Source organism: Zosterops lateralis (genome assembly GCF_965231275.1).
Source record: "Zosterops lateralis genome assembly, chromosome: 3".
Classification (NCBI taxonomy): domain Eukaryota; kingdom Metazoa; phylum Chordata; class Aves; order Passeriformes; family Zosteropidae; genus Zosterops; species Zosterops lateralis.
In genome coordinates this window covers 52,069,203-52,081,800 of record NC_139764.1, presented here as the reverse complement: position 1 = coordinate 52,081,800, position 12,598 = coordinate 52,069,203, and the positions used below count along the sequence as shown (strand labels likewise).

At 40.2% G+C, this 12,598-nt stretch overlaps 1 protein-coding gene across 3 annotated transcripts in view; it reads right to left on the bottom strand.

The window, feature by feature from the left end:
• The window catches only part of PHACTR2 (phosphatase and actin regulator 2), a 103,458-nt gene that overhangs the window by 31,966 nt on the left and 58,894 nt on the right, over positions 1-12,598 (bottom strand). For all 3 annotated transcript variants that reach the window (XM_083856083.1, XM_083856082.1, XM_083856084.1), the window contains exons 3-4: positions 9,833-9,913; positions 6,852-7,010 (exon numbers count right to left, since the gene is read on the bottom strand). In XM_083856083.1, coding sequence (XP_083712209.1) covers positions 6,852-7,010; positions 9,833-9,913 — 240 coding nt within the window. The remainder of the gene's footprint in view (positions 1-6,851; positions 7,011-9,832; positions 9,914-12,598) is intronic.

Sequence of the window (12,598 nt, the reverse complement as noted above, 5' to 3'; positions counted from 1 at the left end):
AGTAAACGTTAGTATCTTATTAAGCATTTGGATCAATAATACGTTTATGTTTAGAATAAAATTTCCAAAGGCTAGATTTTCAAGAAATCTCACTTTCAAACCAGATTTTCTTGTTTCCATAAATTGTGATTGGGGCCAGACTCTTAGCAAAACTCTGTTCTCATGAAAACACCTAAATGATGGTCAGATTTACAAAGTTCTCCGTATACAACAGCTCTTGGGGGGAGGAATCATCAAATCTGAAAGACTTTCAGAGAGATGCCAGTGTGCCACATGCACTAGAAAATCAGATTACTTATTTTCAAACTAAAAGTGGGACCTTTCACAAATTCTGAACCAAATGGACCTAAGAAAATCCTGGGCATACTTTAAGAAGGTAAGTTGTAAAATACAAGAATTTCTTTACTTCTGTGAACTTCTAAGGAACAGAAGGCCAGAGCTTTTCTACTCAAAGATTTTGTCCTACAGCACTGATAGTTTTGTTTGTAAAGCTCCAGCAGTGTCATGGAGCTACCTGACAGAAAACCAGCAATGCTGTAGCACAAGTGTATGATCTCCATCAACTGCAAAGCACTCTCCTGCCAGAGGGTGAACACAACACACTGGAGAAACACTATGCAAAATGAAAGTTGGAAATAATGTATGTTTGTTGTCTTCTGCAGGATGACTCCCTGCACAATGAAACTCTGTAAGAGCTTTGCAGATCGTGAGTTTCCTTTGCAGACTATGCAGAGAGCTGTGTTTTGATTAATCAAAATCCAGGAAGCTGTCAGTCAGGAATATGGGACACAGGACAAGACAAGGTGTCTTTTGTCACTTTTTTGGACTCATTGATTGTGCTGATGCAGTTGGTCAACTCAGACAAGTCCTTTTCATAAACTTCAGATTTTACCAGCTCCATTTTTTGTTCCTGCTATTGCTAATGAAATTCTGTTCAAGAAAAGACCCATTCTAATTGCCAGAAAGCATCCTTTAATTTCCACTCTAACTGTATTTCAAGCCACTGTTTATTCCTTTCTACTTGTGCCAGCATTGTCCCTTAGCCATGCTCTCTCCTGGCTGTTTACCAACTTGCAATATTCACTCAATATGCACTCAGGCTCTCTGGGGCTCTGTTTTGCCAAACTGAACCAGGACAGCTGTCTCACAATGCTGTTTGCAGCTCTCTCTGCAGTTTTGAGATCATCTTTCTTGAAGATGGATAAGCAGATCTGCACATCTGCAGACTTCTAGATCTTACTGATCTCTAATTTCAACAGCACCAAGTGCAAGAAACCTTATAACAGAGACAGTATAGAGAACAGGAGAGGGGAGAAAGGAGCAGGTGTAACATCTCACCTAAAGCAACTGCATTCAGGTATTTTGCATTAGTTTCAAGATAAAAAAAGGTAAAAAAAAATACCTGATTATCATTTTACATTTGTAACTGCTCAACCTTTGGATAAGAAGTAAACTGCTAACAAAAAGAGAATGCCTAAGATACATTCACTGTCAGCTGATCTCTTAGAATCTTGGAAGGTGGAAGGCATGTATGCTTCTACATTCTCTTATACTTTCTGTAAAGATGTGCTCAAATAATTGAATACTTAATTCATAAAAATAACATACACAATATTAATTCTGGAACCACATTAGGATATCTTTCCTACAAAATAAAAAAAACCCCGAAACAAACAAACCAGCTTTACAAGTCAGGAGCTTTCTTCAGGCACTCAGTTTTTGTGGGTGAAAACCTGTGCCTCTCATGTCACCCTACCAGCATGAGCCAGCCCTGCTGACTGAGTGGACAGGCTCTGGTCAAATACAGCTTTATCTAGAGTAGCTTTCCTTGTAAGAATACTTGGATTCAGCCTCATTTACATAGTTCAGGTGATGAATTGAAGATATACTATTCTTAGCAGAACTGGTTTTAGCCAGCAAATAACTCAGCTGGAGTGAGAGATTCTTAGGGAGTCAGGCAAAAAAGCCCATAACCTTTTATGTACGCTGCTCATATCAATGATCTACAGAGCTCAGGAGTGTAGGAAGCCAGCTAGGCACACAGGAGGGACCAAAGTCTCCCTAGTTTCTCACAGTGACTGGTTTGCAGGTCTAATCTTCTGAGACAAAGTAGGCCCTTGTCTGAGGCACTGGAAGATGAGGATTACTACCTTATATTCAAACAGGTTTTGTTCTGCTTTGGGGAAATAAAGAAAAGGTCTATGATGAAAGGAACCCAGAAAATTAGACTTTTAGGAAGAACATTCCTTGGGACACAAACTAAAGCATTAGAGAGCAATGATGCATGGTCATAAGACCAAAGTTTGTGCCTCCAACTTTCTTTTCTTTGGTTACCCATAAGAAAAAAAAGAGATTAAATTTAATGGTAGATTTAAGGAGAGCAACAAAAATATAGAGGAAAGAACCCGTAAACCCAGTAAACATACTAAGGCCTGGAACCTTTTCCAGCTCTCATATGAGTTAGCCTCTTGAGGAAAAAAAATTCAGCCCAACAATTCATTTGGAAACAGGACTAGAAACTGTTTCCTTTACTCATGCTTACTTCAGACATGAGGAAACCTGAGAAGATCAATCTCCTATAAATGGCCCAGGAACATTCCAGAAGCTTATGCCCCATATCACCCACAGCACCTGTAACAAAGCTCTGGCTTTCTGCAATGCAATTATTTATCAAAGCAGCACCTAACACACCTGACTAATGGTATGCAAAACAGAACTTCTTACTGTTTTTTTCCAGGCAGTATTTCACTGATGGTTACTGAGCCTTTCACTTCTTCAAGCCCAAGATAACTATGAAATCTAGAACCATCTGCAAGAATCTTTTAAAGATTTAGCTTGCGTTGACAAAAATGAGTAAGACGAAAGTTTACAAACTGAACTCAAGATACAAATAAGGGGTTTTCTTGTGTATCTGTGTTCCAGGGACATCTTGGCAGGGTTGAAAGTAGAAAAGCATCTCTGATGCAGTACCTGGAGGCTCTACCATGTGCAGCATGCATGCTGCATCACCATGCTATGTCCTGATATCCAGGGAGGCATACAGAGACAATTCTGCCACCTATTCTACAGATGTGGCTTTTGATCTTGTCCAATACTGCTAAAGGGGACAGGAGGCAGAAAGACTCCTTGGGTTCCCTTTGCAATGCTCACACTCCACCTAGAACCTGGAGTTCTGGCACTGCTGGGGATCCTGCAAAGCAGTGCCACGGCTCAGGAGCCCAGGCAGAGTGGGAGATTTCAGTCTGCTGCCCAGACACCTGGGGTGCTTTTTGATATTGCTGCCTGTCCACTTGCTGCTCTGTATCCCTTGCAAGGCTCACAGATAAAATAGCTATAGTTTAGCTCTTTATTTTCTGCAAAAGATGCTAGTGACTTTCCTTAGTCAAAACAAAAGAATTTAGAAGTCAACCCAGCACAAATACATAATGAATAAATTATCTCAGAAAAAGACTTATCTGATTTTTAACCACCAAGGCTTTATCCATCAATTACTTGCTTTATGTTTAATTGTCACTCATTTCTTATCATCCTGCCATAAATGAGAAATTCCTTTTAAACATCCTGCTTGTATGACTGTCATCATTACTACGAATAATAACAGTTATACTATTAAATTGCCCAAGAGAATTTTTCACCACCTATAAAAGGCACCTGTGAGCTGATAGGCAAAAGATGGGTGCACAGCTTATGGAACTGCCTGGCAGCAAGGGGAACAGCTTTCAGGGGGTGTCTTCACTTGCTTCTGCTTTACTCATTTTTATACACATGGCTGAGCCTCTTGTTTGCCCTGTGGATACTGTATTTCCATAACTTTCTAATGCTGAAAAAACCTTTTTCCTTAAACCTGTTTTTAACTCCTAATATATTCCACATTCTACAACCTGTTACTGCCAGCTCTCACAGTTCTATCACAACTGTCTGTATCATGTACTCTTTTTAAGCTTCTGGCTCCTGCAGTTATCACATTTATATGAGAAGGCCATTTTCAAGACCCAGTTGAACAAGAGCGCAAATAAAGACCACCATCATTTCATAAGAGCATTTTAAAATAACCCTATCACTTCGCAGGGCTGAGATGCATTTTTTGGCAAACTTTGATTCAGTGGGAGTTGGAAATGCAGCACACTGTGCTACTGAACAGGAGGAATTAATCCTGTATTTGGGTCTTACAAACATGGAAGGTGTATACATCCTCCTTCAAGATTTCCACCTAAGAGTTCATGACTTTAGAAGCCTCACATTAGCCTCACTAAAGATGAACTTGTTGCAGCCATTACTCCTGAATGTCAGCTAGTATTCAATCTACCTGTCTCAGTTCTCGTGATGGAGGGTTGTGATCTGAAGCGCCAGCACATTTTATGGTCGTAGCAGAAGACAGTGAGCCAAGTATTCCTGCTTCAGCTCTGATTTTGATGCTTGCTCTTGATTCCTTGCTCTGCCAGTGGGCGTGGGTGTAATGCAGACCTGCTGTATCTGCCAAAAAAAATTCACCCAGGATTAATCTGTCAGGTGAGATGCTGTGGGCCTTACTCTTTCACTGAGTTCAGCAGGCAGCTCACCTTCTTGCTTAGTGTGCTATAAATAAAGAATAACTGAAGTGTATTCACAATGACTATGGGGTGGCATGTACTGGGTTTACACAGTGTAACACTGTTTCTGACGTGTGGAATTGATCCTTAACACATTTTGTGGGGAGAATATTATCTGCAATAAATCTATCTGCTTTTGTTTCAGGGGACTCAAGATGTTAACTCATAGGAAAACTTCATGTTTAGGTGCAAGAGGAAAGTATACTTTCAGGGGTTTGCATCTTCTAGATGCTCATAATGAGATTCAATGAAGCCTAGAACACCAGTTTTGCTCATTTTTTGCATATATTCTTAATTTTCTGAGAGGGACTGGAGTGACAGCTATACTTTCTTCTGTACTAAGTCTAGTCCTGTATAGCAATCGTTTTTAATTTCTCCCTATAAGGACAAAACAATATATAGGGAGTGCAGAGTCTAATAAGATGTTTGAAATAGATATTGAACCTGTCCTGCTTCACTGGAGTTCTACATTCTGCAAAGTCAGCTAGAGGGGATTTCAACATGGTTAGAAATGTGTATTTCTAAAATAATAAAACTGCACCTTAGGAAAACTTCCAAGTCCTGACAGTTCCAAAATGGTGTATTTAGTGATGCACAAAATAATAAGTGGTCTGATCTAGCCCCAAAGTTAAACGGAACCATTCTAAATGAGTTTTCCATGGCTTTTATAACTCTTTTCCCCTGACCCAATACACATCTGGTTCTAGTTGGCACCAAAAGATAGATGTATTTAAATGTCATGACAAAGGCTAATCTTGTATTTCTGCCTTGTTGGGAGACAGGAAGTACTAGAAATCTCGTAAGATTCTCCTTGGACATCTCTCCACTTTTTACATAGTCAAGTGGTTTATGTAGCTCTGAGAAGAATTCAAATTTTTGTGTTAGCTCAAGTGACCTTCTCAACCTCCAGAGGGTCATTCATCACTAGGTAGAGTTTAATAGGAGACATTGGAAAGGGTGTTCAATCCTGTCTTCATGGCTTCAGACAGCCAGGAAGGTCTTGATCTTTTGTACCTTTGATCTTTCTGCTAGGACAATCCAATAAATGAAATAGTATTTAAGAACACTCTTAGACAGGGGAAAAAAGTGGTGCATTATTCAAGATGGTAGAGAAAGAAAATAATATCGGCTAAAATCCTGTGATTCCACACTAATCTTTACATTTCCTTTATGAATCAAAGTCCAGCAGATCTGAGTAAAGGTAGTAAAATTAAGATGGACCCTAGGACTGCTAAATATTTACCAGTGTTTACTATAATTAATCTATAGAAAACTCTATAGTTATAAAGTACATTTTCCATAAATGGACTAGTTTCTGTTTGCAGTAATGACACAGCCCCTTGAATGCTTGTGAAGAGCTGGACTGCAAGTGTTTAAGATTCCACGAAAACCAATTGGAATGAGTTGCTGAAGTTACTTTCAAAATGATAGACGGTTTTCAAGCGACCTAAACACTTTTGAACACTCAACCCACGAGCCACTTCTACAATGATACTGCAAGATGATACATATGTACTCAGTGTGTTCTTTCATGAGGAAAACCTGACACCAAAGCTTGGCTGTGGCTACAAGGAAAGGCTCACAGTGAATTTAGAAACTGAACGTCCCTGCATGCATTGTGATGTAGGGTTTGGCTAGTCATTGTAAAAGCATTTAACGTTTGTTCTCACCGGAAGGCCCAATGGGAAAGGCACAGCTGCAGGCTGGAGGGTCAGAAGGTGGTCGAGGGGCGAGAGGCAGTTGGGAGTGAGGTGGGAGGGATGGTGGACAGTGTAGGAGGAGAAAGGTGATTGGCTGGAGGGACCCATGGACAGCATATGAGCAGAAAGGTGATTGGATGGTAGAAGGCGCAGACAGCAGCACTGCAGCTGGGCCAGCCAATGGGTGCCCTCCTTCTGAGTTCTGTTAGGTCTCGGTTGGGTTTCAGTTATGTCAGGTAGAGAAGAAAGGCACATAAAAGGTGAGATTTCTACAACAAAGGGATCTCCTTTGGATGCATAAGGGGGTCTGTGTTGCTTTGTTCCCCATTGCTGCGTTGTGATGTTCAGATCATGCTCCTCGTTATGACCTTACCATAGGCACAGGAAAAGGCGCGCCTACCAGCAATGGAATACTGGTGTTTCACAAGTCTTATCTTCTCAGCAGGTTCTGCTGGCATCCTTGTGGCAGAACAGAGCTCACAGCATGTATAGGTGCTAGTGGAAGAACATGTTAATATTTAAAGCAGGCAAAAAACAATCTGTGAAGAATATGTTGATGTACCTTTCTGATCTTCTTTTTTTCCTTCTGACTCTGATGCTTTCTCTGATAAAGTGCCATTATTTCCACTGACTTTTACCACATTTTCTTCCTGTATGGTTTCTTCACCAATGGCTACGGTATGTCCATTTGAAGTTTCAAAATTTACTGTTACATCACCATCTGAAATGAAAATTAAAAAGTTATTGCCTAGTTTAACTACTTACTTAGCACCTACTTACAACACACAGCATCCCTCTGCTTTCAAGCTTCTGTGGAAGAAAAGCAGAAAGACTTACTGAAATGTGAAACATCAGGCTGTAGATCTGCTCTGGAAAGTAACTCTGGAAAGAAACTCTATAGACTTTCAGATCCTTTGGGTGGACACGTCTGCAGTAGTAGGCTTGGAAGTCCATGCTGGTTTTCTTCTTCATGTCTGTTCATGAGCATCCTGTCCTCTTATCCCTGCATCCTGGTCTACACAGCAAAGAAATGTGTGCATGGACCACAATAAAGCTGTAACATGTTCCAGCATGCTCCAAAAATGGACAACGTGAGGGCAGAGTTGCAGAACTACTGTGGTGCACTCCCAGCATATAAATGAGCCAGAAACTCTGGCAGAAGTTCTCAGAATGTATGTGCCCATTTACTTAATAAAAATACGTCATGAAGACATCATCCAGTTTTAATAATCAAGGTGAAGTCTTCCTATATCACATATCATACCATAATTAAATTCTGGAAGTCAAATTCTTTCTCAGGTCTGATGATACTTTACTCACCTACCCAGACTAGCTCAGCTTGAGAGTTTTATTCATCCTGAAAAAAAATTCTTTCTTTCCCTATTTGTCTCTCTATTGCTGAAAAGTGCTGCTGTTGCTGGCCCACAGCTTTCTCTGTTCCATGCACTTTAAAGTTGCTGCTGATTTTCTTCTCTGGTAATTTCTTTCTGCAGGACTCTCTTGCTGCCAATCCAAAAAATTAGCAAATCAACATGGCATCTCTTCTGATTTCTCCCATTGTTTCTTCACTAACTGTGGCAACTCCACTTCTCTTCTTGCTGTATTATCAGACCTGGATGTTTGGCACTTCCCTGGTTTCAACACAATTATGCAGCCTCTGTCCTATCACCTTGGGTGCTCCCACTGAGGTGATTATTTCATTATCTTCTGCACATTAACATCAACTTGATCTGTAAAAAAATGAGTTCTGTCTTTCTAACTTCGTCTAATTTACTACAGTTGACACTTGCACTTACCTTAAATGCAACATTAAATTTCTTCACATTCTCTCTTCCAGAGCTTCGTAAATCCACTCTCTCCTCTCCACCTCCACATATGACACTGCCACCTCTTATTCACATCTTGCTTCTGCAAACACCTCCTGCCTCCAAGTGGCACTTGCTACTTTCCACTTCATTCTTCTTCACTCCATGTGAAACGCTGTCACTTCTCATTTCTTACCTCTCACATTTCAAGTCTCCGTGTAATTTCCTCTTTTAGCTTTCATCCCCATAGTCATTCCTTCTAACTACCTTCATGCTCCTCAACTGTCTTTCCTACTTCTCCATTTTTAGCACCTTCAAACCAACCCCATATTCTTTCAAAATGTCCTTAAAAATTATAATTTTCATCAAACATGAAGCACAGTGGGATGAAGACAACACAGATCAGATTGATATGGGAGGAAAAAATTGTTCATATTTATATAATTTTCTTTCACTTTGCTCAATCCCTGTAAGAAATCCAAAGTCCCATCCCCTTTTAAGGATAGAAGAGAGGGTCAACGACACTGATGACCCAAGTATTCATACTTTTATCACAAATTATAGTATTTATGTTCAGCCTGTAAGCAACTTGAGAACTTACCACATTTCATTAACTGTCCCAACTGTAAATACAATTTGCAACCTTCAAAGGACAAGGTCACACAGGTCCCCAGTAATGCATGTGGCAAAACCCACAACAAATTCACAGATGGACAAACTGAGGTATGGAGAGTTTGCAAGTCTTGTTTTGAGACAATGACACTGGCAGAGACAAGTGCAGAAGCCAGCTATGCTGAATGTCATAATCTGATAATTAGCCAAACTCTGTATGGACAACTGATGTCACACATCAACAAACAAGCTCTTTACTTCTGAATATCTATGTGTATGATACAACCCATACACACTGATACTTTACTGATTCTTCAGATCACACAGAAAAACTCAATTTGTAGGAGAAAATTATTTTTGGAAAACATGGAGTTCTAAGACTCCTTGATAAAATGACAAATGGTTTCATTTTAAGCTACAGAAAATTATTTTACTCACTTGACTTTTATTTGATTTAGATTTGTAAAAGATGAAGAATATTAGAGAGAATGCTGCTAGAAACATAACTGGATGTAGCATAGAGGTATCTACCTTGGCTTACTCATGCTTTTCAAAATGCTAATTCTGGCTAATGCCAGTTACGAAACCTTAGAGCATTTTGAAAAAAGCGATTGCTTCCCCACAGTTTTATGCTGGTGCCATCTGCAATTGTGCGCCTGTGTGATAGTGGTGGGATCCACATGATCCCAGCATTGGTACTTTTTGATACCTGAAATGCATTATATTTATTTTTCTGAGTTCCAAAGCCCCTAATTTTTCAGCTAAAATGTATAATTTTATAGTCAAGTGGCTTTAGACAGCAGACCTTGACTCAAAAACAGATTTACCGCTAATTAAGAAAAAATTCTGGCAAACAATAAGCAGGAGCCACAGAAGTCACTTTATTTACAGGGAACATTAAAATTCTTCAGGATATGATCAGAAGTCAGCTGGGGCACCTATGGCAGAAGCAGTTACAGAACACAAATCCCTTGACTTAACTTCAGTTGTCAGCTGGCCAAATTACCTCTCACACTTCTCAGTTTGTCTCCTCACACCTATTTATTCTACGTGGAAACAGTGCAACAGTGGCTTTATCATACATGTTTAGTGCTTAGTAGCTAAATTCTAGTTAATGTGTTATCACCTTGCTCAGGCATTTCCTTCAGCACTCCCCTTCTTATCAGCTCCTCTCTGCTTTGTCTTGTCGAAATCTTCCTTTCCAACACTAAAGAAAAAGCACAGTTAAGAATAGATTTATTCTCATACTGCTGATGCTTGTGAAAAAAAAGTAGAGAACTATTTTTTATTTTATAGAAAGAGAACTCTTGTTTCCTCTGATTCTCTAGGAGGAGTGGTCTGGGTTTTCATGGACAGTCTCTGAAAATATTGCCCTGCAATTTCTGGCACAGAAAGTTCTTGATCCAGAAAGTATGATTCAGTATGTTCAGCTCAGCAGGTCTCCTTGAGGCTTCTTTTATGGTCAGTGGAAAAAGGGTGAAACTGAACTCATCCTAGCATAGGCATTTAACATGTAAAAATACCTTTTTCCCACTGACTAGATTGAGTAGCTCAGCTGGAGATACCTCCAGCTGCTTTGTACAGGTTTTGAGTAGTGAGACACAGATCCTGTTCAGAGCAAGCAACTCACAGAGTAGCCCTTGTGACATGCAAGCTGTTTAAAGGAGGAAGAAGGAAAAAAAAAAAAACCCACCAAAACACAACAACAAAAATAATCTTTAACAGAAGTCAGAAAGTTGTGTTCATCCTCATTGATCAATGTTGGTTGGCTTTAATGGAAAAAAAAATGCAGCATCCTGTTTTTAGGTAAAAAAAAAAAAAAAGTATACACCAAGCACCAAAAACACCAAGACTGTGGCATGAAGGACCCTAATTATTATGTTTATTTCCCATGGGAAAAATAGGAATAATTTTATAGGGAAAATCATTTATAGATGCCAAAATAGAATAGCTCCAGACTGCATCCCATCCCCAAACCAATGCAGTGATCTGGGAGATTATTGTAATGATCCATGGGACCATGGTGCATTATGTTCACAAAATGTGAGCATCACTTGTAAAATGTGAGCATCACCCTGTTAGGAAAAGGTAGTCTCCCATCCTGATTCTGTTTACATACAGACACCCAAATCTATGTGATGTTTGGACCTCAAGATGCAGGCATGTAGTGAAGCTTCAGCTGTGCTGGACTTCATCCTATTAATGCTATGGGATAGGACTATTTGTCTCATCAACTAATTCAAACACTCTCTAGGGTCAGTCTAATAGCTTTGTGCAGAGTGATAATACCTCTTGCAGTGTTTAATCTCACTTGTGCCAGCCCAGTTGGAGTGACTCAGCCATACAGTGAAGTGACAGGGTCCTGTGAAGGCACAGAGGGAGGCAGTTTGACTCTTCTGAGAAAGCTGCCCTTCATACAGAGCAAAACACCTTTCCCAGCAGCAGGTACTCAGCTGCTGATACAACCAGACTGGCTGATCTTCAGGTGCCTGAAGGCATCACTGCTTACAGCTTCCCACTCCCCTTCTCCATAAGGAAGCAGATGGTTGAACAGAATGACAGAATTTGTGTTTCAGCTGGAAGTGACCTCAAACCATCTCATTCCAACCCCTCTGCCAATGGGCAGGGACACCTTCCATTAACCCAGATTGCTCAAACACCCATCCAACCTGGCCTTGAATGCTTACAGCAATGGGGTATCCACAACAACTCTAGGCCACTTGTTCAGTGTCTTACCACATTTAAAGTAAAGAATTTCTTCCTAACATGTTATCTAAACCAGCCCTCTTCCAGTTTAAAGCCATTCCCCCTTGTTCTATTGTTCTATGCTCTTGTAAAAAGTCCCTCAGATTCTGTGCTTCCTGAATTTACAGTACAGGTTTATTTCTCACACTGCAAAGTGTGCAGGGATTCAGCAACTCCTCAACATAGGATGCATTTCCCCATCAAAATAGCACCAACTCCTGGCAGAAGAGCTGGAGGGAGTAAATATTTTAACCAGTCCAGCTCCAACTACTCATGCCTGTGAGAACAAGAGCTCACAAATGAAGCATTACTGGCTCAAGAACATGTAAGCTGGCATTAAGTCTGTGTCTATATACTCAGGTGCTTTGAGGGATCTGTCCATTAAAGGTCAAAGCTCTGCATCAGTCAAGTCACATTTGACAGCATAAAGGGGCCCATGAGTGTGGCTGCAGACTCTCAAAACCAGCCAGCCTTCTTGGGGAGAATGTGGTAGCATGAACTCTGGTCAAGTTAGCCTGCCTTGGGTCCCACACCTAAATTACTCACAAGCTCTTCCAACTTCTCCCCTATATTTTTTAAAGCATGTGCCTTGCAACTGTGTGTCACATTGACACACAAGCACACTCCAGGCTTGCACCCTAGGCTTTTCATTAAGGGAAGCAGTCCCACAAAGACTGTTTTAAAAGAGATAGGGGGTCATGAAGACAGAGGACTATGTGGGCAGGCATGGATGGAGTGTCTTGGTCTTTCTAGAGGGCAGATACATTCAGGAGCAGGTGAAATCTCCTTTGACTCAGCCCTGAAGGATGAACACCTTACGCATGCACTTTATACTTGTTTTGTTGCTGGCACTATAAATATTGTTTTATTATTATTTCAGCATTACAAATATTATTTAATTCCCACTCTTTTTTTTCCCTGCTTGCTTTTTACATCTGTTTTCTTGGGAACAGTGAAATGAGATGATCTCTTACTTATCTGTGTGGCAATTCAATCCCACTTGAAAACATTAATGCTTTTTCCATCAAGCTTAAGAACATTGAATTAGACCTTCCTCCACCAATGCCTCTCTCTAGTTTTCAGGATGATGTATTTTTTTCAGTTCTGCAACACTGACTTAACAACTGTATTGAATTAATTATTATGG